This window comes from Cricetulus griseus, chromosome 9 (assembly GCF_003668045.3).
Source record: "Cricetulus griseus strain 17A/GY chromosome 9, alternate assembly CriGri-PICRH-1.0, whole genome shotgun sequence".
Classification (NCBI taxonomy): domain Eukaryota; kingdom Metazoa; phylum Chordata; class Mammalia; order Rodentia; family Cricetidae; genus Cricetulus; species Cricetulus griseus.
Genome location: NC_048602.1, coordinates 6,399,698 through 6,426,717, shown reverse-complemented (window position 1 = coordinate 6,426,717; position 27,020 = coordinate 6,399,698). Strand labels below are relative to the sequence as shown.

Here is a 27,020-nt window from a genome sequence, read left to right as displayed (position 1 = left end):
GCGTGGGATCCACTCAGAGCCAATCAGGGATCCTGCCTACATGAATCATGCTTCTGTGTGGAAAGCTAATCCCGTCTAAAGACCTGGACAGTGGTCTCTCTGCCCAGGACTGAAGAGAGAAGGAGGAGGCTGAGCCAGCCAAGCTGAGCACAAGAGGACTCAAGTTCTGCAGTCTTGGGGCTGGAGAGATGGCTCAGTGGTTAAGAGCACTGGCAGCTCTTCCAGAGGTCCCAGGTTCAATTCCCAGCCCAGTTCCAGGCTTCTGACACCTTTCACACCAATGCACATAAAACAAAGTTAAATTTAAAAAACGTTCTGCAGTCTTGTGGAAGACCCAGTCAATCTCTACCTATCTGTACCAGGTTCCATCCCTCACCTATAGTTACAGAGATCAGTGAAATCTCTTTGTGACTTTAATCCAGCCAGAAATAACATTTCTGTCACAAATCACTTGTACTGGCGTGGGGGTACAGCATTATGCCTTCACCCATGGCTGCAACCTGTTATACAGGGGTGGCTGGGCAGGACAGTGGGACTCTTCAGCCCAGAACGGAGCAGGTTGGTTGGTGGTGGTGAAAGCCGTTTATCATGATGGCAGGGCTCATTACGATGCCCCGGGCCTTCCCTGACTGAGGCTTGGAGTCTTCCTGAATTCTTGAGTCCTGAAATGGCCCCTCCCCCTCAACCACACCTTTTTTTTTTTTTTTTTTTCTTTTCCCCTCTTATGTTCATTGGAGTCAATCTCTTGGGAATAGATTTTTGTGATCCTGAGCTTTGACGCCACCTGGCCTGGCTTCTTTTATTTGCTGCAACCCATGTGATTTCTGAGTCTTAGTTTTTCCTCTGTAAAATGGACAGACTCACAGGATCACATTACTGTGTCTCTTAAGAGACAGAGCAAGGATGTCCTTGGCCTGGAACCTGGTAGAACCAGGGCATAGAAATGGGAGGGGATTACGGCTCCTATTTACCCAGCATGCCACTGTGCCGGGCCCTACCTCTCGGGTCCGGAAGATGATTCTGTATTGGTACTGAGGTCCGTGGTCCTTATGATCTTCCAACTTCTCCCGCTTGATGCTCACTGCCACGGGACCCAGCTTTTCATCCACGCCGAAGTAATTGGCATGCTCTGCAAAGGGAGCATGGAGACATATGGTCAGGTATCCAGAAGGAGAGGGCATGGCCCATGGCGATTGGCCCATGGCGGTCTGCTCATGGCGTACTGGGAGGAGGATAAGGGGCAGGGTGCAGTCTCACACAAAACTCAGGAATTTAAGGCCAGTGGAGAAACCCTAGGAGTTTGATCAAAGCCTGGCTTTCGGTACCAGAAAAGTCACAGGCCTTTTCTGAATCTCCGTACTCTCATCTGAGGAACAGGGACCCAGAGGCTACCCACAGTTCAGAGCTGGTGTGTGACAGGAAGACCACAATGATGAAAGGCTTGGAATAGTACACAGCGGGTCATCAACCCTGGGCCACTGAGATTAATCCTGGCTCTGTTAATGGCTTGCCGGGTTTAGCTCCCATTAGCTGTTGTGAAGCAGTTAAGCCCTGAGCCTAGGGAGTCTCCTGCCAGAAAAAATTCTGGGTTGAGATTAGATATAAGGCCCCAGCCAGATCACATGATGGGATTCTTTGCAGTCAAATGGGCTTAACTCAGCAATGTGAGGATTAATTGAGTTAGCATGGCACCAGGCTGGCACACAGGGAGCATATAGCTTAAATGCTGGCCATTAGTAGCGTAGGGCCTCCGATTTGTTTAGGGCCCTGACACAGATCCCTAGGTCATGCCTGCATCTGACTATGTATCAGACCTGAGTAATGGAAATACTGAGGGTGACAGACATAAATGAGCCAGGGAGCCAGGTTTCTGATATCCCCCCTTTCCTGGACAAGTCGCTGAGAATTGTACCCGAAACAGTTCTTTCCGATATCCAACCCGAGCGTTTTTTGTGTGTTTTTTTTTTTGCCTCATCCCACCAGCAGCCTGTGTGACTCCTGACGTTATCAGCAAAATTTCAAGAACACAGCAAATACCTATTTCTTGTTCTCGCTCTGTATGTTTAACTGGCAGCCCCTGTTTTCAGACGGACCTGGGTGAATCCAAGGCTAATCCCAAATAATGGGTGCAAACTAATCAGAACGGCACTGCCCATCACTCCACAGGTGGGAGGGTGTCCTCTCCTCAAGAGGCTACCGATTTGCTGTTGATTTTTTTGTTTGTTTTTTTCTTTTCACCTGCATATGACACCCAGCATCTAAGAACACGGTCAACGCTCAACAAACATTAATCTCAGGCTTCCATGGCTACAAAGGAGTCATTTCAGAAAGGCTACTTTAAAAAATTTGGGGAGCAGACAAGTTCTTCCTATATTATCCTGTGTTGTCCTTGAATGTGTTTATGTAGACTAAATTGGCTTTACACTGGAAATGCTCCCACCTCAGCCTCAATACTGGGACTCAACTGTGATCATCGTTGGTGATGCCTGGAAGGAAATGGCTACCTCCCTCACCCTTTACTTTCTTTCTTTCCCTTTTGAGGCAGGCAGGGTGGCACCATGCAGCCCAGGACTACTTCAAACTGAAGATTCAGCTGCCTCAGTCTCCTGAGTGCCCTACCGTACTCTGCTTCTTGGTGAGTTCTTTTTTTTTTTTTTTTTTTTTTTGGCTTTTCAGAGACAGGGTTTCTCTGTGGCTTTGGAGGCTGTCCTGGAACTAGCTCTTGTAGACCAGGCTGGTCTTGAACTCACAGAGATCCGTCTACCTCTGCCTCCCGAGTGTTGGGATTAAAGGCGTGCGCCACTACTGCCCAGCCTTGGTGAGTTCTAACAACCAGCGTGAAATAGCCCTTTCACCCCTTAGGCACTTTTCATCTTGGAATCCAGGGCTACTGAAAGGGCCCCTCAAGGTGCCTCATCAGCATTCTTTAGCTAGGACCTGGATGGAATTCTACTTTACCCCTTTTGCTGTTTATCTTAGTGCCATTTTGGGTAGGGTACCGGGATCCACTAGCATCAACTCCTTTTCTCCCAATGAGGCCAATCTTTGGGGTGAACTGTGTCACAAAGCAAACAAGCTATCAGACAGGACACTCCAACCCATGGTCTAACTCGAGATTGGCTCCAGAAACCACTCTGAGCCCTGTGGAGAACCTAGCTGACATCTGTTACAACTGCCAAGAACTGTTTATTTTTGGTGGTGCTGGGGCCTGAGTACTAGGCTGTTGCTCACTGTGTCCTCCCAGGCACCGAGTATGCCCCTGTTTTCCCGGCACCCTCAGTAACGAGACAGGGTCAGATGAATAAGCAGTGGGTGTTTTTCAGAGGCAAGCTGGGGCCCCAGCCACTGGCCAGCATCAATCACCTTTGCCCACGAAGTAGTCCTGGTAGTATCGAGCACCCAGGTCCACGTGCTCGATGCTGTACTGCCTGGGCCGGCTTTGTGTCCTCTGCTGCTCCTTGGGCACCTCCAGCACCGAGATGCTAGCATTTGTACGGTGGGTGCTCAGGGTGGGCTCCGCGATGTGGGCCTCGCTGCTGCCCCCCGGGGAACCCATGGAGGCCCGGGAGAAGCTGACATTGCGCTCTCGCTCCCCACCGATCTCATTGCGGAAGTGTGGGCAGCTAAGCAGAAGGTCATTGCTGTTGTCGTCCCCCAGGTCCTGCTCCAGGTTCTCTTTGCAGTTCAAATCCTCCGTGCTGGTGAAGGCTGGGTCCAGGGTCCCCAGGCTGTGGGCCCGTGATGCCGTGAGGGTCGCCATGGCTGAGGCGGCTGAAGCTGCTGAGGCCCCTGTGGTGGTGTTGCGTCTCTGGGCCACTGACACCCTGTTGGCAGCTGCCTCGTTGAGGTCAAATAGCATGCTCTGCACGTCAAAATGGGCAAAGCTCTTCTGGCACACCCATGGTCTGCTGGCTTCCGGGGGGCTTCGACCCTCCTCAGTCTCTCCCAGAGACCGCCCCACTTCCCCCTCAGGCTTACTGCTCCTCAGTTTCCTGAAGATGGACGAGTCCACAGTGTCCCCACTGCCCAGGCCCCACGCGGGTTTCTTCCGGGCCTTCTCCTTCTCCTTCAGAGGCTGCACAGTCTGAAGGCTATCTTTGGCAGGCTGGCCATTACGGGGGTCTCCCTTGGCCCCACAGCTGCTCCCTGAGAGAAGGGTGCCGGGATCCACCCGCAGGAGCTCACTGAGGTTCTGGGAGCCCCGCGCCTCTGGCTGCTCACTGCGGAACTCATTGAGGATGTCAAAGAAACTCTGTTCCGGCACGCCCTGCACATCGATGGAGGACGTGCTGCCATACTCTCGGAAGAGGGGCAGCACCCCTGGGTGCCGGGCTCCCCGCGCCTCACCAGGCTCCTCCACGTCACACTCACTGAGGGTGATCTCGCTGCTGCTTCGATGCCGCAGAGGGAGGAAGGCCCGGCCAGGGGACCGGGGCCACCCATCCTGGAATTCTACATCTTTAGACCTCCTCCTGGAGAGTCGATGGTAGGCTCTGGACCCTGAGGAAGCTGGGGTGCTGGAGGGGAGCTGTCCGTTCTGAAAGTTTCTCATGGAATGGGCCACTTTGGTGACCTTCACACCATCTGTGTCCTGTGAGGGGCTGGGATTGCTCTGCTCTCTCAAGGCTTCTCGCTTGGGTGGCCAATCAGCCACTCTGGCACGCACGCCCATCTTGGGCATCGCAGGGGTGGTGGGGCTAGGGCGGGTGGTGGCAATGGCTGGGCTCTCCCCAAGAGGCTGGGACATGCTGCCGTTCTGGGCCCAGAATCCCATGGGAGTGTAGTCCCCAGGGTGGGGCCCAGGGAGGATATCGGTGCCCCTGGCCCCACAGCTCGTGGCCAGGTCCACCCCATCATTAGCAAGAGGCCGATAGGTGGTCATAGTCCTCGGGCACTGGAGTGCTGCTGCCCCTGGAAGTCGTGGTACAATTAATTCTATGGGGTCCCCTGGCCCTCAGCCATTGTTCAGGCCTGCCAGTCCTAGGACAAAGGGTGCTGGCCCCCGGAAGTGCACTTGAAGGTTGTCAGCCTGGACAGTCCAGTTCTTCACCATCGCTGTGGACAGCGGCGCAAGTGCTGCGTCAGGAGGCAGGTGTCATCCGGGGGGCTCCAGATGCACTGGCTCAGTAGGGCAGAAAGAGCATTGGCTGCAGGCCATGGCCCGTGGGTGGCGCAGGCATCTTCCCAGCCATGCTGCAAGAAAAGAGAAGGAAGAGTGAGCCACGCCCAGTATACACTATTTCCCAAAAGGCAGGCGATGGGGCTGTTTTGGGAGAGGACCCAGCTTTACTCATTGGAAAAGATTATTATGGAGTGAGCCCGCCTGCCCGCCCTCCCCTTCCTTCCTCAGACAAGGTCCTGCTGTGTGGTTTTAAACTTGTAGAGATTCTCCCCCCTCTTCCTCCCGAGTGTTGGGATTATAGGAGGGCACCACTATGTGCAGCCAGAGTTTTTTTTTTTTTTTTTTCAAAAGCAGAGAAAGGACTGTGATGGCCATCCCATCACAGCTCCACCTCCGTTAACTCCTTGCCCTTTCTGTTTCATCCATTCATCCAGCCATTCTGTTTTTGTGGTCCTGGGGATTGAACCCAAGGCCTATGCATGCCAGGCAAGCACTCTGCCACTGAGCTACATTCCCAGACATTTTTTCCCTTCATTGCTGTATTAGAAACATTTATTGTGTGTGTTTGCTCTTGAATACTAGAGAGCATGTGTAGAGGTTACAATGGTCTGTGGGAGGATGGAAATGGTTCTCCTTCTACCATGTGGATCCTTAGGGACTGAACGCAGGGTGACAGAGTTGGTTCTCTCTTTCCACACGTAGGTTCTGGGAACTGAACTCAGGCCATCAGACTTGGCGGCAGGTGCCTTCATTCACTGAGCCGTCTTGCCGGCCCCTCTTTGTTTTGTTTTGTTTTGTTTAAAGCACTTTTTTTGTTTTGTTTTTGGAGACAGGGTTTCTCTGAATAGCTTTGGAGGCTGTCCTGGAACTCACTCTGTAGACCAGGCTGGCCTCAAACTCACAGAGCTCTGCCTGCCTCTGCCTCCCAAGGACTGGGATTAAAGGTGTGCGTCAAACGCCCAGCTCCCTCTTTGTTTTTAAAAATATTTTATTTTCACTTCCTGCACTCCTGGAGATGGCATCAATCTCCATGAGTCAAGTAAGTGCTCTGCCACTGAGACAGAACACCAGCTACCAGGTCATTTCAGCCATAAATACTTTCAGTTCAGGTCTCTGGCAGATAAGATCTTGAGAGGAAAGGAGAAAGGAAGGAAGGAAGGAAGGAAGGGAAGGAGGGAGGGAGGGAGGGAGGGAGGAAGGGAGGGAGGGAGGGAGGAAGGAATACCATGATCTCATTTCATATCCACCAGAGCTCACAGGAACTCTTTATTGCCCAGTGGCACTGTCTCACTCAGGTCCTGGTCTCTGTTATCTCACAGGGTCTTCTGTTGAGTCGGTCTGCTCTGGCGGATGCTCTTCCTGTCTCACCCACTCCGTCACAGCTACCTTCCTTTGTCCTACTGCAACGCTTGAGGAAGGACCAGAGTCCTGTCCGGTGTGGTGGCCACCCTCGGGATCCCCGTGATTCTGTCTAACGTGTTCCCCTTGTCCTGTATTTCCTGTGATCTGATGGAATTGCACAGAGGGCAGGCTTACTGCCCACTTGCTCTACAGCCTACTTGATCCTGCTCCCCTGCCAGGAAGAAAGGGAAAATGACAAGAGAAAACCAGAGCCCCAAAAGATTCAGGGGAAAAGCTGCCAAAGGAATGTTTCCAGTAACTGTAGTCATTAACAGACACTCATGTCCAATCTTAGTGCCTCCTCCACAAGCACCCCCCCCCCAAACCCCCAGGACTCCATATTGCTTCTGAAGGAAACCCAAACTCCTTCTCCTGGCCACAAGCCACCAGATCTGGCCCCTGGCTACTGCCAAAACACCTGTGTGGCCTTCCTCACCTTTCTGGGGCGCTTCCAACCTAATCTACCTGCCAGGCCTGTCACCCAGTCCACTTTCTTCCCATTTTTCTTAGCAGTTGTCACCAACTGAATCTCTTTTGTGTGGGATCTGTTTGCCGACTGCCTCCACCGCCAGGTTGTCAGTTCCAGAGTGGTACGGCCACCTGTGCTGCTCGCAGCTGTGTCCCTTAGCCACACTCCTGCCCGGGATGCTCTGGCACTGTTTGGCGATGGTGTCATGTTGACCGGAGATGAAGCATGCACCCTGCTCCACAGGCGAACAGGGAAGGAGCTCCAATTTCTAACACTCCCCAGAATCATTTCTCTCTGTCTCTCCCTTGAATGAAACTCCCTGCTGGAGAAGAAGGGGAAGAAAGCCTTCACCATCTGTGGCTGGAGCTGCTCGGTATCCCAGGGATGCTGCCTCCTCTTCCTGCTGGCAGGACTGACTTTAATTGAGATAGCACAGGGCTGGGGTGGGTTGAGCACCTGGCTTAGAGTGACCTGTAACTTCTCTGTCCCTTGGTCTCTTAGTGTTCTATTGCTGAGCACAGCAACTCTAATAAAAAGAGAGCATTTCATTTGGGCTGGTTTATAGTTTCAGGGTTAGTCCACTGTCCTCAAGGCGGGAGCACGGTGGCACGAGGGTAGCATACATGGTATCGATCCGAAGTCAACAGGCTTAGAGACTCTTGGGCTTTTAAAAGCCACACCTACTCCATCAAGGCCAAACCTTTTAAATCCCTCTCAAGTGGAGTCACTTCCTGATGAGCAAGCATTCAAATATAGGAGCCTATGGTAGCCATTCTTAATCTAAGCACCAGTCTCTAAAGCTAGCCACTCTGGTCAAAGACCCCCCTCCTCCCCCACAGTGCTTGCCTAACGAGGAAGTGGATGCCCATAAGTCACGTAGTGGGTGTTTCCTAACATGTTTAGAGGTGCAGAGTGAACTTCAGGGAAAAACAAACAGGAGACATCAGCCTCTGAGACGGGAAGAAAAAAGTCCAAGAGGGAGGGGAGGGATCAAGATGGCCTATTTCCTGTGGGTGCCCACGGTTGAGGGGGTACAGGAGCATTCCTTGAGACACTTGGGAGACAGGGGGAAAGGCCAGACCCCAGGGAGGAAAACAGGGAAGGCGAAAGGGGAGGGGCCCATTGTGAACGGCACAGCAGGGGCGTGGTCCTCAAAGTGGGTCTCAGGCACCCCATCATCTGAGAGGTGAGATTACCAGATTGCCTCAGCTTTCAAAAGCAGTCAGAAACCTGGAGTTTCATGCCGTTTCTCCCCAGCTGAAGAGCAAAAGCAGCAAGGGTGGCGGAAACAAAACCTGGTGTGCACAGAAGAGTTCTAGGAGACACTCCCGGCTCAGTGTTTAAGAACACTGTAAGTCACAAATGGTGGGCAGGCTTCACTCTTCGTGGTAAACCACGCCCACAAGCTTGCGTTTCCTGTCTATTAGTGAACCCTTAGCTTCTGACCTGGGTCTTGCAGGCTCTACTGCTGAGCCACATCCCAGGCCTTAATTTTCATCCTCCAGCTCTCTTTTTCTCTGTGTAGTCCTGGCTGTCATGGAACTCAGTCTGTAGACCAGGCTGGCCCGAACTCACAGAGAATTGCCTGTCTTTGCCTTCTGAGAGCTGGGATTAAAGGCATGTGCCACAACCACCCCCGTTAGGGCATTTTTTTGGTGATTGATGGGGGAGGGCCCAGCCTGTGTGGGTGGTGCCATCCCTGGGTAGGTAGGTGGACCTGGGTTCTGCAATAAAGCAGGCTGACTAATCCGTGAGGAGCAAGCCAGGAAGCAGCACCCTCCATGGCGTCTGCATCAACTCCTGCACTTACTACTTTTGATAATGAACTGTTATATGGACCTGTGAGTGAAATAAACCCTTTCCTCCCAAAGAAGATTTGATCACGGTGTCTCAGCACAACAATAGTGACCCTAACGGAGACAGAAGCACTCTGAGAAACTACAATGACTGTCCACAAAGTCAGGGGTAGAGAGGCTGGGGTGCAGCCTCTGGTGACTGGTGGCTGTCACAAAGTGGAGATGTTCTTATTTATGGACTGACTCTACCATTAAACTGTTACACAGGGAGGCTTCCCAGGGCAGCCTGTGAAGAGCTGTGCTCAGCGGTGGGTTGTACGGTCCAGGCTCTGCACAGACGGCGACCTTCCTCTGAGGTCACACGGGCTGGGTGGCTCAGCTAGAAACCTGACTTGCTGTGGTATGTACCTCCTGACATATGGGTTCTCCTGCTGGAATTTGGCTTCCAGTTCTGTAGACACTCTCAATCATACTGCTGTAAACACACACAGATGTTCTACAGGCCTGGGGCTCTGCACAGATCCCCTCCCCAGGCATGCAGCTGGATCTCTCTGTGCTGTTCTGAGTTGAGTGGTGCCCACAGCCTCGGGGGTGGGGGTGGGGGGATGGGGGGGTGGGGTGGAGGCTTGGTGAGTTGTCCCATGCTACCTAGGTCTTCCCAATAGGAAAACCAATTAGGAGAGAAGCACAGCGTATGCCCCCCAAAACGAAATGGCTAGGCTCCAACAGTGGTGTGCCATGATGGACCAGGACCTCACTCTGTGAGGTGGGGAAACCCCGCTTCTCCATCATCACTGCCCTTCCGGGTTGAACATCCCAAACTTGAAATCTGAAACATTATAAGCACCATGTGGACACAGTGACACACACTTTAATCCTAGCCCTTGAGGGGTAGAGCCAGGGAGGATCTGAAGTTCAGGGACATCCTTGGCTACATAGTGAGTTAAAGGCCATTCTGGGATACACGAGACCCACCCATTCATTCATTCATTCATTCATTCATTCATTCATTCATTTTCAATTTTTAAGGGTTCAAGTGCCAATATGATGCTAAAAGCGGAAATTTCCACTGTTGAATTCTGGTCCCAAGCATTCTGGGCTCCACTTACACTCCTATTCTTCCAGAAACCTTTGCAGGGAGTCTCCCCACCCCACCCCACCCCACCCCCATTATGGAAATAGGGCAGGGTGGGCAGAACTTGGGGGAGGGGAGGTGGTTCGTCCTGTATTACGGGAGGCCCACAGTACACCTGGGCCTACAGAGTGTCTGTCACTCAGTAGCAGGGCGCTGGCTTAGCTTCTCCTGGAGACTCTGGCTCCCTCTGGCCGGTGTGCCCCTGGTCCTCACACGCCCTTGTCCCTCTGGCCTTCCCCCGTTTCTGTAAGTTTCCCACCAACTTTTGTGTCTGAATGAGATTACCAAGTTTGGCTTCTGTGGATCAAATGCCAAGAAGGTGGCTGAGGAAGTGAGTGGGGGAAGAGGTAGGGAAGCCCCCGGGTCTGCACAGAGCGATACCAAAGGCAGTCAGCAGGGCCCACGGGGCGGCAGTCACCAGATACCATCCAATGGTGCCAATGAAGACATAACTGTTTTCTAACTCGGGGTCCTGGGATGGTTGCTCTAGTCCTGGTTAGAGAAACAGGACCATGACATTGGGTGCATATATCATTTCCTGCTGCACAGCCTCACACAGTAGGGACATCCACCAAGCCCATTTCAAAAATGGGGCAAGGACAGTGACGTGACCAAGTCACCCAGCTTGGCAGGGAGCACAGTTAGGATTCAAACCATGACTGGCTGACTCCCACCCTTGACCACTCTGTTATGATAAAGCTCGAGGGGGACCTTGTTGGGGGGGGCAACTTTCATGGATTCCATGGCAGGTGAGGGGTGACCTAGGTGGAGGGACAAATGTGCCAGGCAGACAGAGCTTAAGTGAGAAGTTTTATTAGAAAAGGGTAAAGAAACACAGAGACAGATAGAAAAAGACCTGTCTGCCTCAGGGGAACAGCGGAGGGGGGGTGTGTGTGTTTCGGGCAAAGAGAGCTGGAAAATAGAGTGTAAGTAGGCAGGGACCTATCTTTTAAGGGGTCCTTTGCACCTGCGTACAGACTACGAAACCATGGAACCCTGGGCTGACCAGGGTACTGCCTGAGTGCATTCTGCCAGGTGACAGGGCCAGGCCAGCATGATGCCCGAGTCCTTAACACTCTGCTCTAAATAAAAGACAAGTGTACTGTGAGGCTACACGGAGAGGTGCCAACAGCTTAGTGGTTCCAGGTGAAGCCATGGGTTTCTCTTCCTGGCCGCCCCCGACTCCGTGGAAGTTTGGGCAATACCAGGGTGCATGTTACAGTACCCAGATCTCATTAGGAAGAGTCTATGCAAAGACAGTCCATTAGCCCACAACAGCAATCCGGGCCTTGACCATAAAAATCTGCTCTGTATTCAGTGCCAAAGAAGCCAGAGATTCATGTATTTAACTGAAAAGGGCAATGTGTGTCTACAGCTATTGCCCTAGTAACCTGCCCTGCTTTTAAGGGTGTTTAATAAGGCGTGTTTCTTTCCCCTTGGGAGAAGAGAGGAATAGTGAATGCAAATCATATATTGAAATTCTTGGTGTGCACTTTATTTTTATACCATGGCATGTCAAGGCAGGTGCATGGGCGTTCACACTGCTGTCGACATAGAAGAGCTACAACGGCCTCATGCGCATGAGCAGAGGAGGGCTGAGTGACTCTGGATGACTCAGTCCAGGAAACAAAGCACCTGTAGCAAAGGTGCGGACAGAGCAGTGGAGAGATGTGAGATGTCCCTGCACAGCTGGGGGACGAGCGTGCACACTGACTGTGTGCCGTCAGCCTGAACACGTGCTTATAGCATGCTAAGCACATGGCAAGGCTTTATGCACAGACCCGTTTAATCCACAGAACAAGCCTGGGAGGGAGGGGCTGATGCAACCCTTGCCTTAAAGCCGATGTGTGTGGTGGTGGACGCCTCATCTCAGTGCCCACTGCATTGACCAAGGGATTGAAGCCAGCCTGAGCTACACATCAGTCTCTCTTGGAAAACAGAATAGTCTCTGGGGACTCGTTCCTTCCACAGTTGGGCAGTTCCTGTGTCAGCCTTGCTCAAATGCCCCCAAAGAGTCCCAAGGCCCCTGGTGACCTGCTTAGACCACGCCATGCAGAGGCTGAGCTCACTCAAAGGCTTACACTGCTATATCTCCGTTGTTTTATTTTGCCCTCTTGTACAGTTGAGTTCATATGGGTTAGAAGCTCGTGTGATCAGAGAGAGAGAGAGAGAGAGAGAGAGAGAGAGAGAGAGAGAGAGAGAGCAGCTAACGAGTTGAGAGTTTGTGTCATTAGTTCTTGGAGGTCTCCCCGCACAGCAGCTGTAGCATCGAGGACTGAAGCGAAGACCACCCAGGTTCCATTCTGACTGCCACCAAACTAGCTAGATCTCGGGCACACAGAGGAGCCTTCCTATGTCTCCATTTCCCATCTTTAAGATGGAGAAGATGATATGGCTTCAGTCTGAGCAAAGTCCTACATCTGCTATGTCAAGGCTCAGCACACTCAATGCTCGGCGACGTACCAATATACCAAGCAAACCAAATGCAGCCTTGTAACAGCTCCTTCTGAATTATAGGAATAGCAAGCCCCCTTTCCCGGGAGCCCAGAGCCTGGGTCGGGGCGGTGGTCCCTGGAATACCTGTGGGATCAGATGAGTGAGGGAAGGTGTCCCACCTCCCCCAAAGCACATGTGGCTTGAACGTCTTGTTCCATCTGGACACAGTCCCATTCTCTCCAAATGTGACTCTGAAATGCACAATTGGAAAGAGATGCTTCCTGGCCATGAGTTTTGGGACAGCCCACCCAGGAGCAACAGCTATGTCCTAGAAAGGGGTGGGGGGAGGGGGAGGCATGACAGAACCAGACCTCTAAGGCAGGAGGAAGAGCCTGTTGGGTGACTGCATGTTGGCAGACATGGCCTCTGCTCCAGGCTGCCTGTGGGTGTCTCACTAGCAAGCTCACTGGCAAACTGCAGTACAGGGGTCCACTGCTGCTGCCTCTCACTGCTGCCCAGAATCCCACTATCGTCATAACGGACATCTAGTAGACGGATGGTTCACTTGGGCAATAGCCAGGCTGAGACTACAGAGAAAACACTTAGGGGGTCCCCCTGGAAGGCTTGCTCCTGTGGCCAGGCTAGGCTCCTGGGTAGAAGATGGCATCCTGTCAGCATGGAGCCTGACTTGCAAGCTAATTCCAGCTAATTGCCACCGAAACCTGCTAAGATCACATCTGTTGGGCCTGGAGATTAAATCAATATTTGACAATCTTGATTAAACACAGCCAGGGAATCCTTGTAAAGGAACAGCTGTTCAAGCCCCATCCTGTTCCTGGGGGTGGGGGCAGGGGAGGGCTGAGCTGGAGAGCCTTCACCTAAGGACAGCTGTGTGCTGGCAGTATACTCGGTATGAGTGGAGACCCCAGGAGAGTGGTCAGAAAGCCTTCTGTGGGTAGAGAAGGAGGAGAGAGAGGGGTGCTGGATATACCTTAAATTGAGCCTTGTCTCTTAGATAGCGTTCTCCTGCCACGGTGGTTTATCCTAAGTGGTCCCTGATCCCTGACTGCCATAACCTTGTCAGAGCGCAGGACACCAACACCTGGGCTCAAGCCCCTACCAAGTGAACACCAAGGCAAATGCACTCAAAATAGGGGAAATATCCTAGCTGACCCACTGAATGGGAGAGAAAGAGTGGGGATCCACACCTGGGTTTGGTTGACTCCAAGGTCAGCCCTGTGACCCCTCACTGGATGTCACAAGTGGGAGATGCCCCACCCCCAAGTCTGTGGAGCTGAGGCCCAGCTGCAGCCTGCTCCATCCAGTCCCAGAGTCTTCCCATAGCAAAGGTGTCTCGACCCCCAAACCCTGCTAATCTCTCCTTTTTTGTATTTAGCTTCCCGCCAACAAAATTGCCTTTATACCCTGCCGATTCTATATGGCACTTCTGGAGAGGGGGGTTATTATCTCCCCCACTTTACAGAGTAGAGCTCTGGGGCTCAAAGCACCAAGCCATCCACTGAACTCGAGCCTTGCCACATCAAATCCACAGCCATCATAACCAATGTCCCTAAATACAGGCCCAACAAATGCCAGCCCCCAATCTAGTGACTTTGGCAGAAATGCTCAGGCTCTGGTATCAGCCTGCAGAGGATCAAACTGCAGCCCCACTAAGTACTGTGGAGAACGACAGTGTCACGTCAGCCTGCTAGTGTACCCAGCAAGAAGGTTCCCAGGAGGCACTCTGCACAGTAAATGGCACACCATAGACAATGGATATATATATATATATATATATATATATATATATATATATGTATTTATATCCTCTGGAACTGGAGTAAACTGTAAACTGCTATCAGGGTTCTGAGAACTAAACCTGGGTCCAAGTGCTCTTAACTGCTAAAGCCATCTTTCCAGCCCCACCGTGGGTTCAGCTCAGGACGAAGAGCTTGCTTATATGACAGTGAGGCTGAACTTACAATGCACTGATGGCGGGGAGGATGTCAGACACCCAGAGGTCTTCAAGACACCGGCCACTCACTCACCGCTCTCCCTCTGGCTCCCAGGATGGTGCTGTGGTGAGGGCAGCGACTCTTCCCCATGGGAGCAGGGAAAGGCGGTAGAGATGGCTTGGTGGCTGAAGTACTGGCTACTCAAGTGTAAGGGTGTGAGTTTGAATTCCCAGGGTTTGCATAAAAGCTAAGCACGGCAGCATGCACCAGTAACACGAGAGAGACAGGCAGACCCCAGGAGTTTGCAAGCCAACCAGTCTAGCCTAAATGTTAGGCTAAATTCCAGGTTCAGTGAGGAGCCCTGCCTCACAAAAATGTGGAGAGCAATGGACCCTGAATTTGATCTCTGGCATCCACAGGCACACACACTCGTGCATGCGCCGACTCCCAAAACAGCATCCGAAGCTGCACGGCCACCGCTGGCTTGCAGTTCAGGCAATGCTCATGATCTGGTCTCCCCCTCATTCAGAAACAGAATCTTTCAATCTTTCTTGGTTACTTCGATCAGAGAATGAAGCACAAACAAAAACAAACAAACAAACAAACAAACAAATAAAAAGAGAACTGTAAGAACATGGAGTTCAAAAGAATGGCATATTATCTTCTGTATTAAAAAAAAAATCATGGGACTGGAGACACAGCCCAACGGGTATGAGAACTAGTTGCTCTTCCAGAAGACCCAGATTCAATTCCCAGCACCCACATGGCAGCTCACACCTGTCTGTAACTCCAGTTCCAGGGCTCTTGATATCCTCACACAGATACACATACAGGCACCAATGCACATGAAATAAAAATAAATTTAAAGAAATCACAGTATTAAAAAAAACATGTTAAATATTTTGTGACCTGCTTCCCTTCAACCTGGGTCAACACAGTAGAAAGATCTAGAAGGCGGACGGTGGTTTCGATGGGTGGGGAGTAATAGTGTACAAGTACGTCTTCAGAGTCCTCAGAGACCCTGAAGCTCCCCAGCGTCAGCCCCTGTCCTGTACTACAGCGCAAGGCACTTGGGAAAGCCTCTGCTGTACCAATGTGGGCGGCTTCATTCTGGGGTTGCATTTTTTCCCTCTAAGTCATTATAAAGAAAATTTAGAGCTGGATGTAATGGTGCAGACAGCAATCCCAGCAGTTGAAAGCTTGAGGCAGCTGGACCAGGAGGTCAAGGTCACTGCAGCTCTTTGGTGTGAGGACAGCAGAGAAGCATGAAGCCAACTGAGCCACATTTCTGCCTCTAAGCAATGTCTTAGATACATAACTTTTTCTGAGTGGTTCTATCCTAAGATTATACCCACACAACTTCACACATGTATACCATGTTTATTGATGGTATCACTCTCCTGATTGCATCAAACAGTCCTTATCCCTATTAAAAAAAAAAAAAAAAGAATTCACTCAGCTGGGTGGTAGTGGCGGCACTCGCCTTTAATCCCAGTACTCAGGAGAGAGAGGCAGGAGGGGGATCTGTGAGTTTGAGGCCCGCGTGGATTACAGAGTGAGTTCCAGGACAGCCAGGGCCACACAGAGAAACCGTCTCAAAAACAAACAAAATGGGCGTTGGTGGCGCGCACCTTTAATCCCAGCACTTGGGAGGCAGAGGCAGGAGGATCTCTGTGAGTTCGAGACCAACTTGACCTACAAGAGCTAGTTCCAGGACAGCCTCCAAAGCCACAGAGAAACCCTGCCTTGAAAAAACAAACAAACAAAAACCAAATAAATAAATGAATAAAATTAAAAAAAAAAAAAAAAGGCTGGGTGTTGGTGGCGCATGCCTTTAATCCCAGTACTGGGGAGGCAGAGGCAGGTGGATCTCTGTGAGTTCGAGGCCAGCCTGGTCTCCAGAGCGAGTGCCAGGATAGGCTCCAAAGCTACACAGAGAAACCCTGTCTCGACACCCCCCCCCAAAAAAAACCCAAAACAAACAAACAAAAAAAAACAAACAAAACAAAAATGAAACCGTCACTTAGTCTAATTAGTGCTCCTGAGTGTACATGGGCATGGGCTATCCACCACTCTCGCTTCCTTAGCAGCCAAATAGTCCTCTGCTAGGGGTGGGGCCTTGTGAGACAGGCAACTTTATAAAAAACGTTTTATTTATGTGCGTGCGTGCGTGCGTGCGTGTGTGTACGTGTGTATTATGTATGTGTATGTGCCTGCATGACTTTATGGGCATAAGGGGTTTGAAATGCCCTGAACTGGAGTTCCAGGTGGTTGTGAGCAGCCTGGCATGGGTGCCTGGAACCGAATCTGGGTGGGTCTTCCAGACCTTAACCGACCAGTAAGAGCCCTAACTGCTGAACCATTCCTCTAACTCCTCAGTCGTTAGGTCTGCCGTTGGAGACCTGCAGATCTGTTCTGGGTCTGCACACGCACCTGTTCTGACTGGGGTGTGAGATGTGCACACACGTGGGACACACAGACTGTCCCCTTTCTCTCCGTTAGTGACCCCACCCACCCGCCATGGGCAGGGTCTGTGTGAACACAGGTGCTTCTGAGGTGGGAGGGGCCAGGAGATGGGGCTGTGCCTACAGAGGCCGCCTCAGAGCAACTCTCCACAGGTCATCTGGGGACAGAGGAAGGAACCTCCACCCACCTTCAAACCACCTTCAAAAGGGAGGTGGGCTCCTGCTTTCCTTCCCACAGCGGGGGGTGGGTAGGTGTCATAGACCACAAGGGATGACAGGAGGGCAGGAACATGAATGCCAGCCCTACGCCTGCAGCCACACTACAGAAGGCGGCTCTGGAAGGGTTAGTTTCTTCTCGGGCCCTTTGTCCTGGCTAGCAGATGGTGAGAGCTGGCTGCTCCGTGTATGCCTATCACTCTGCCCCAGGGCAGTGTTGCAAAGATGGGGTCTCAGGCCAGGTCGAAGGAGACAGGCTGCAAGGCACACTGCACACACACATATGCACGCATGCATGCACACAACGCGTGTGCACCAGCAGCTGCGAAAGGACCTGGCATGTCCCCCTCTTCAAAAACCACTTCTGACCACAAAGGCTCACCAGTTCTGCAACTTGTTTCTGTTCTGCCCCCCCCCCCATCTCATTACATAGCCTTAGCTGGCCTGAAACTCACTATGTAGAACAGGCTAGCCTTGAATTCACAGATGCACCTGCCTCTCCTCCTGAGCACTGGGAGAAAAGTTGTGCACCGCCACGCCCGGCCTTGTGCTTGTTTTAAAGACGAGGTTTCACTATTCATAACCGGGGCTGGCCTCAAACTCATTATCCCTCACCTGTGCTGGGGTGACAGGAATGTGCTACTGGAAGCTGGGGTGTTAGCCCCACCATGCTTCTCTGTCTAGACAATCCCTCAGACTCATTGGTCCAGGGACAGCTGCTGACTTGCTTACTGAGCAGCTTATCTACCTGGTGTTTCTGTTGTGCATCCAGTAGACACATCAGCCACATAAGAGCAAGACCATGGAACAGGCCACACCTGCTTGTGTGGCCCTCCTCACCAAGGGCCTTTGAGACAGTCCCAGCCAGTGTGTGCAGGAGGCCCACTTCCCACCAGCCCCTGCTCTAAGCACTGTTCATATGCGGGCTCATTTGATCAGCACAATCCTTCTAGAGAGAGAGAGAGAGAGAGAGATTATTGCTACTTCCATTTCACACATGAGAAACTGAGGCACAAAGAAAGTAACTTGCATAAGGCCCTGCTGCTGTAAGAGGCAGAGCTGGGTTCAAATCCTGCCCACCGACTAAGAATGCTCTTAATAGCTAAGCTTTCCTGGCCTTGCACCATAACTGAAGTTGGCATTGCCTGTGGCTTGAGGGCACCCTGAAGCCAGGTCTGAGTGGCAGGCAAAGTTCACTTCCTGAGGCAGAGCAAACACTCACTGGCGCCCCAAAGCATTCCAATCCCTCCTCTTTTGTTCACCTGCCAGCCCTGGGGCACACTACTCACTTTAATACCCTTGGGTATTAACGTGTTAATCTTAGTGCCTGGACTCGGGGTCACCAGCACTGGCTCTAGAGAAACTTTCCATTCCTTCTGCTTCTTTGCTGAGTCCTCTACTTGTCAATACCCCTCCCCAGCCAGAGGCAGGAGCTATGCTCGTGCACACAGACAGACAGACAGACAGACAGACAGACAGACACACACACACACACACACACACACACACACACACACACACACACACACACACACACACACACACCCGCCACCCACCTGTCCACAGCCCAAGGCAGGCAGTGACCCTGAATCAAGCCTCACAGATTCACAGGAACACAGGCAGGTGGACACTCCCTGAAGTACTTTTTGTTGTGGCGTATAGTGGCACAACTTAGTACCTCATACTAGGGGACTAGAAACGTGAGATGTGGCAGGGAACACTAGGTGGCTTTGGGCCATCTCTGCTGGTGCACAACAGTGTGGCTAGCTCTCAAATACAAGCTGTGAGGTGAAAACCATGAAAACCACGTAGCCAAGGCCAGTTCTGGAAGCTGATGCTTTATCGTTTGTTTGTAGACAGGGCCTCTCTACATAGCCCAGACTACCCTTACTCTGTAGACCAGGCTGGCCTCAAACTCACAGCTATCCACCTGCCTCTGTCTCCCACGTGCAGGGACTAAAGGTGTGAGCCACCACACCCAGCTGGAAGTTGATTCCTTACCAGAGAACTTCCAGAGCTATATTCCTTAAGGATAGACTTATATTAGCCGCAGTCACGCCATAGACAGTTTGAAAAGAGGTAGTAGCGGCTGGAGGGACAGAGAGAAAAAAGGAAGCAACTCCACCCAGTGCCAGGAGGAGGTAGTCGTTTTTTCCGAGCAGCAGACAAGCCGTATGGCGCTAGTCTCTGCTCCTCTTCCTGCGGGGATGCGAGGGTGAAGGAGGCAAGCAGGAGGAACAGGACACAGGGCACGGTGCTTCTTCAAAGGAAAACCACACTGCTTTGTTCTCAAAAGCCACCAATCTGTTGACACGTGAGTGTGTGAGCCCCGGTCAGGGACTGAGCGCTGAGGCCTCTCAACCCTGTGGTGGGCACTGAGATGCCAGCTCAGTCCCCACTTCCCAGCCTCAGGAAGGGGGGGGGGACTCTAATTGGTCTACGGCAACAGGGTGAGTTGGTATTCTCTGATCTGACTGGCCAACTGGTGGGGACACATAGCTGAAGCTCGACCCACTGGAGCCAGAGAGGATTTATAACTTAAGGGGGACAGCATCCTTTCAAGGTACTCTCCCTCTCAATGCTTGTAGACAAGGCTCCCCATGTCGCTGGAAGCCATTCTGGGACCTAGGGGCCTGAGCAGGAAGCCAAGATTGAGAACTGGTATCTGTGACACACATGTGGAGCTCCTGATTATATTTGTCTGAGCTCACCCACCTCTGGACTTCTAGAACATATGAAAGGGCTTTTCTGTTTGGCCAGATGGCACCAGTGTGTTTGCTATTTGCAAGCACAAGAATCCTGATGGAGATGGATAGCCAGCGGTCTTTGCTTTGTTTTGTTGTTCGAAGACAGGGTCTTGCTATATAGCCCAGGCTGGGCTTGAACTTGCTGCCTCAGGATAACAGACACGTGTCACTATACTTGGCCAGTAACCTTTTGAGGAAAGGTTTTTTTTTTTTTTTTTTTGCTTTTTTTCAAGACAGGGTTTCTCTGTGTAGCTTAGGAGCCTATCCTGGCACTCGCTCTGGAGACCAGGCTGGCCTCGAACTCACAGAGATCCACCTGCCTCTGCCTCCCGAGTGCTGGGATTAAAGGTGTGTGTCACCAATGCCCGGCTCAACCTTTTGATTATTAAAGAAAAATCTGTACAAACGGGAAATGGGCAGCAGCAGGAACAGGAGGAAGACCACTCTATCCTTGTATAAAGAGACAGTTTGCAGTTCTCAAGTGGTGTGTCCCCCCACGCAAGGGGCACAGGACAGTTTTTGGTCCAGTATAGGCGGGGCTCAGGGAATCACCAGCAGCGGCTCACTGCATTCTCCCCATCTTGACAACAGCTGCTGTGCTATAGCAAGTTCCTGAGTTCCTGAGTTCCGCTGCCCCTGACAGCAGCAGGGGGCTCATCCTCAGCTGCTGGGCTGAGGATGAGAGACAGCCCCGAAGCTGGCTAGCTCTCCTGCAGCTGCTCTGTTCCTGCATCAAAGGTCAGACTTTAGGATCTGGGCCTCTGCTGTGAGCGCTAAGACGGCACATGGCCCAAGGACCTCAGCACAGGGACCTCCCAGCGTCCCATCTCCCCATCAGATGAAAGGGCAAGCAAGAGGAGTGGGAAACAAAGGGTTGCTCTCTCTGAACCCAGCCAGTCCCGGGTCTAATTGCTGCTCTCTCTGTAGGCAGTTGGGCGCACTGACACCGCTTGTCACATGAATTTGGAAAGCACTTGGCAGAGAGCACATGGCTGTTTCATTACTATTGTTATTTGACAGTGTGTAGCTATGGCTTTAGTCACCGAAATATAGTTACATGCCGAAAAATGTCCCTGTTTTAAGAATACATTTGATGATTTGTGTGGGGGGTTGGTGTTCTTTCTTTTTGAGACAGGGTCTCAGATGTTGGCCTGGAACTCCCTAGGTAGCTGAGGGTGATCTTGAACTTCTGATCCTCCTGTCTTGGCCTCTGAGGTGTTGGAATTACAGGTGTGAGCTTCCATATCCATCCAGTACACTAGCTACTTTTCTATTCAAGGCAACTTCTACAAGGGAGGGCTTATTTGGTCTTATGGCTCCAGAGGGTTAGGAGGCCGCTACCATCATAGAGGGTGTGAGCAAGCACCAGACACGGCTGTAGGAACAGCTCAGAGCTTAACATCTCACAAGCACGAAACAGAGGGAGCAAGCTCCAAACGGCATTCCTAGTGACTGACTTCCTCTAGCAAGGCCACACCTCCTAAGACCTTCCCAAAGAGTGCCACTAACTGGGGACCAACTATTCAAATGCCAGAGTCTGGGGGGAGGGGGAGAGTCCTTATTCAAATCACCATAGCCACTGATAGAATTTTGACATGTCTACAACTGTCTAACTCCAGATGACCTGTACTGAGTAAACTGTCCCCACCACCCCCAAACAGCTCCTCTTCCTTGCCCTACTTCTCAGGAAAGGATCTCACTGGCACTCACTCCAGTGTTTGGGGCCTTGTGGAGGCCCAGGGGTGAAGATAAACCCATTTCCATAGGAAGAAAAAGCCGGGGGAGTCAGGGCAGCTTTCTTGTGCCCAGTTTTCTTCCTTCCTCATCCTGCTGAGTGACGATACAACCAGGACTCTGGGAGTTACCTTTGACCCTGTTACTTGGGGGCTCGTCTACTGCCCTCCTCTCTGGGGAGTTGGCTTTCTTTCACATTCAGGGGCCCTGACTGCTGCTCTCTCACACCCGATTCTTATACCCCAATCTCTAGAGCTGCTAGAATCATTAGGAAATGCAAAATCTGGTCGGTCGGCTCTTGACCTCTCATCTATGGTCTCCTAAGCTCTGCCCACCTCCTACATCTGGGGAACCTCCTCATTCCTTTCTCTCTTCCTGTCTCACTGGAAACTTCCTATTTTGTTCTTGAGACAAGGTTTCCCTATGTCGCCCAGGCTGGCCCAGAACTCCAGATTCTCCTGTCTTAGCCCATGCCCCTACCTGGCACTAAGATTACAGACATGTTCCACCATGCCCAATCCCACAGACACGCTTTTTCTTTTTTTAGAGACATAATCTCATGTAGTCCAGGCAGACCACCAACTAATTATATAGCTTGGGATAACCTTGAACTCCTGACATTCCTGCCTCTATCTCCCAAATGCTGTGATTACAGGTATATATCACCACATATCACTGGCAATTTTTCAAATGAAAAAAGCTTCTTTTTTTTTTTTTTTTTAGATTTTGCATTTGCCCTTATTTATATATAACAGATTCTTGGAGTCCCTTACTAGAGAACTCTAGCAAGACAGTATCTACTTTTCCTGTAAAGAAACAGAAGAACAGTGTGCATCCAGTGACTCCATGAGGTTAGAAGGACAGTGCTAACGACAGCCACCACCTCCTGAGCTGGGTATGCTAGGAGCCATTTAACCTCATCAAAGAAAATTTTTACTAAGATTATTGTAGAGCTGGGTGGTGGTGGTATACACCACTTCAGAGGCAGAGGCAGGCGGATCTCTGAGTTCAAGGTCAGCCTTGTCTATAGAGAAAGATCCAGGACAGCTGGGTCCACAGAGAAACTCTGTTCCGAAAAACAAACAAACAAAACCCTCTAGAACAGTATCATAACCAAAATGCAAATTATTTCCTGTCCATGGTCCTTCCAAGGATTGGGTGCTGCCCTGCCCATCCTGCTAGGATTACATCGCACTCAGCTTTTCCTTTTTTTTTTGAAAAAATTATAATGTGTGTGTGGCAGGATGGTATATAGGTGCCATGGCAAGAATGTATGGAAGCCAGAGGATGACACTGTGGTTGGTTCTCTCCTTCCATCTGTATGTGGGTTCCAGAGACTGGAGCTGTGTGACCAGGAAGTTACATGCTAAGCTATCTTGCCAGCCCATTATTCAGGTTTTGTGTGTGCGTGTGTGCGTGTGCGTATTCTGTTCTGTGGTGACATATTGTTTATGATCTAACAAATAAAGCTTGCCTGAAGATCAGAGTGCAAAGCTAGCCACAGCCATAGAGGCTAGGCAGTGGTGGTGCACACCTTTTATCTCAGGACTCAGGAGACAGAGGCAGATGATCTCTGTTAGTTCAAGGCTACCCTGGGCTACACAAAACCGATCTAGTCTCAAAGAGAAACAGAACTCACACAAAAGTGACCTCAGCACTTGGGATCCCACACCTTTAATCCCAGCACTAGAGAGGAACACAAGGCAGGAGGAGACAGGAGCTGGGGGGGTGGAGACAGATGCTGTCTGGAGATGCCATGTGAGGAAAGGATCGCCTCTTTGGTCTGAGCATTGGTAGAGGTGAGAACTCTCTAGTGGCTGGCCACTTTGCTTCTCTGATCTGCAGCTTTAACCCCATTATCTGTCTCTGTGTTTTTATTATTCATGCTACTGTTCTCCATAAGCTCATCACGTGCATGCTTGTGTATTCACCACCATCATGACAGGAGCAGGAAGGGTGATGGCTGAGCAGTACAGCATTTGCCTTCAGTGAGGCCCTGGGTTTCGTCCCTGTCCTCTGTTCGGGAAGGGTTTTGTCACTGCAGAGATCCCTCGTGCTGTTTCTTGTTTCTTGCATGCCCATCCTCTAGCTGTGACCAGATGCCTCTATGGCCCAACTCTGTAACTCTTCTATTTAGAAACGTTGCACACGGGGCTCACTCCGCAGGCAGACTGAATTTTCTCACTGAGCATCGTCTCCCGATGGTTCCTCCAGCCTGTCCTGAGTCTCCACAGCTGGTTCCTTTTTCAGCCTGCCCCATCTCAACAGAGCTTTCTCTGCTGAGGACTATGGCACAGCCCACAGGTTTGTTTACCTGGACACCTGGGCTGTTCCCAGATTTGGCAAGTAGTAAAGCTTTTATGAACAATGGTAGGCAGATTTCTGTGTGAACCCAAGTCCTATTTCTCTGGGCTGAGGGCCCAAGAGTGCAACGGGCTGGGTCATATCACAGCTGTGGGTTTAGTTTTTAAGAAACTGTCTGTGTGTTTTCTGGATGGACACCTTACTTTACGTTCCCACCAGCACTGTCTCAGGGACCCAGCTCTCCACACTCTTTACTGGTGACTCCCTTTCACTTCTCCTGTGGGGCTACTGTGCATCAGGTACCATTCTAGAGCTGGGGATGTGGCAATGGACAAGACAGGGACTGTGACTGAGCCGTAGTGGCATCCAGGAGGATTGGGAGGCCAGCTGTGCTACTTGATGAAGACCCCACCTCAAAACACCAAAAGACAGCTCAGTGGCTGACTGGCAGAGGCAGGCAATACATAAATCCACCCAGCAGTTGTGGGAAGGGCCAGAAGGAAACAAACAGGTGACATGATAAAGGATGAGTATCCGGGCTCTGGCGACAGATCCAGGCAGACTGGGTCCCGATCCCGACTCCGTTTACATCTACCGTGCACGCACGGCACAGGCAAGGGACCTGACTTACTGCATCTCAATTCCCCATCTGTAAAACCAGATGGTAAGCCTGTCTCAACAGAAGCAAGAAGAAGGCTGGGGGCGTAGCTCGGCAGTACAGTGCTTGCCTAGGTCCAATGCCAAGTACTAGCATAATATGAAAACCACCTTCACAGGCGCTGGAGGATTAAGTAGCTGTCCATGGCAAAGACAGGCCTGAGGAAGACCAGCTGCATACAGGTGTCTGCCAGCACCCCAGTCATGAGGCAGTGCCACTAAGAAGCCACGTGGCTGTGAGGGCCTCCAAGCTGTGCACAGCACAGCCCCATGTTCTGAAGGAACACCCACTCTGCTAAGGACTGACAGCTGTAGCCGCAGCAGAGGAAGGGAAGCCAGGCTGCTCACTTACCCAGCAGCACCCAGCAGTAGTGGCTACCGGGGCAAAGTGGGGAACTTGGGACTTTCCACACCCTGGGGATCTGACGCCATTCCCTGGTGGGCTGAAGAGTGACAACAACACCTTCTCTGGGCCCACAAAGAAACCACGTTTGGGAGATAAAGGGGATGTGGGAACCCCTCCTAGCCTACCTACCTCTCCCCAAACCTGGCCCAAAAGAGAGAATCAAGGGAGAGGCTTGGTTGACATCTTATGAAGGAAACAGGGAGATGGGGCAGGAATATGGGAATCAGGTAGCTCAGGCGGGGGCCTGGGACAGATTGAGGGTACCTACGTGGAGAGCAGGAGGGGGCCTTGTCTCTGAGAGGACAGATCCATGAGTCATGGCAGCCTAAGACTTTTCTGAGCAAAGTCAGAGCTGCAGTGACCTGCTTTGTGGGCCTCCCATGGCCTAGAGTGACCAACAAGCTGCTTCCTTCCTTCTTAGGAGTGAATCTAGAACTAGGGCACCTTCTCCTGTACAGAAAGTGACTTTCAATCCTGCAGGTGGGGCAGCCAGGTGGCGGGGCATGGTGGCGGGGGATGGTGGCGCCTTGGACCATGAGCCTGGCTTTCCTGGTGGAGGAGGGTACCAGGATGCTAAAGTCTTGAAATCAAAACCAAATTGCATCTTCCTTCTTTGTAACCCTTCCATTTGATTATAGTCCCAGAGGTTGGAAGCTGAAGCAAGAGGATTAGCCTGGGCTATAAGACTATCTCAAAGAAAACAAACCAAATGGACCACTCAAACCCTTCCTCTAACCAAACATCCACCCATAACACCCAGGGCAATGGAAAGACAGACCTTGGTTTTGTTTGTTTTTTCAAGACAGGGTTTTTCTATGGCTTTGGAGGCTGTCCTGGAACTCCCTCAGTAGATACGGGCTAGCCTCGAACTCATGGAGATCCGCCTGCCTCTGCTTCCCAAGTGTTGGGATTAAAGGTGTGCACCACCACCGCCCGGCTAAGACAGACTTCTTACCATAGTTCACTGGACCCACTGTGGCCATCCCTGTTGTTTTCCCCCATGAGCTGGAGCGATGTCAGCTTCTCCAATACACCCACAGCAAGCCCCTCCTACCTCAGGCCCTTGTTTTGAAGAGTTCAAGTGCAATGCTCCACATGAGTTTCCCACATTTGGGAGAATTGCAGGAGTCAGCACAGCTGGAGTGAGCCTGGCTCTTGGCAAACCACCTTCGTGCATGGTAAGTAAGGGAGATATTCTGTCTCCCACAGACAACCAGGGCCCTGGCCTGCCATTGCATGGCTTCCCATCTACCTTCAAGTTGAAGATGGATGATTGCTGTTTCAGAAACACCTCTTGTCTGCACCCCATTCTAGAAGAGGGTTCCTTCCTTCTGCTCTTTCTCTAGATGTCTGTACTCTGTCTTTCTGGTTAATTACCCCAGGTAAGCCACAAGGCTATCATTGAGACTGCTTACCCAGATGGTGGGGTTATGAAGTCAGACTCTTGGTAATGCAGTATTGGTTTTTTGCTTATTTTTTGAGGTGGGGTTTCTTTAACAGCCCTGGCTGTCCTAGAACTTGCTCCTTAAATCAGGCTGGCCTTGAACTCACAGAGATCCACCTGAGTGCTGGGATTAACGATGTGTGCCATCACTTCCTGATCCTGGTTTATGAATGGAGAAGGTATGTCAGGCCTGACCCCAGCACCAGGCACTCAGGAGTTTAATTTGGGGAGCACCCAGGTAGCCAGACAACATTTCCAATGACCCTGCTTCCTAACACCTGCTGGCAACAGGAGGTCAGGTAAACAGAACTCAGGTCACATTCCAAGGGCATTTCCCCAGAATGCTGAATTCCCCAACCTGAGAGTCATTTACAATGTTTGTATTTGTATGGTTACTATCTATTACATGTGGCTTAAGCATCTGAGGGACATACTAAATGCTCACCTGACATATCTGTGGGGCAGTGTTGTAGAGCTCTGTGTCACCTGTCCCTTCCATCAGAGTCTACATGCCAGCTCTGTGTCCTTCTAGTCCTCAGATGGCCTCAGCTTCAGGGGCCCTGTTCTTCCAGCTTCCTCCCTCTGCATTTGGCTCCATCCCCCAGCCTCTGCCTCTCTTTACATTCTCTCTGGACGTTAGCTGTTCTGTCTCTAGGTATATCCCTCCTCCAGGATATCTAGGTCCCCTGCTTTTGTTGAGGATCCCGATTTTCCTTCCACCTAGGCCTCTCCT

At 51.3% G+C, this 27,020-nt stretch overlaps 1 protein-coding gene across 4 annotated transcripts in view; it reads right to left on the bottom strand.

Moving 5' to 3' along the window:
• The window catches only part of Sipa1l3 (signal induced proliferation associated 1 like 3), a 205,842-nt gene that overhangs the window by 84,478 nt on the left and 94,344 nt on the right, over positions 1-27,020 (bottom strand). For all 4 annotated transcript variants that reach the window (XM_027430581.2, XM_027430584.2, XM_035449198.1 and 1 more), the window contains 2 exons: positions 3,364-5,193; positions 999-1,129 (listed from right to left, as the gene is read on the bottom strand). In XM_027430581.2, coding sequence (XP_027286382.1) covers positions 999-1,129; positions 3,364-4,882 — 1,650 coding nt within the window. In that variant the 5' untranslated portion in view covers positions 4,883-5,193. The remainder of the gene's footprint in view (positions 1-998; positions 1,130-3,363; positions 5,194-27,020) is intronic.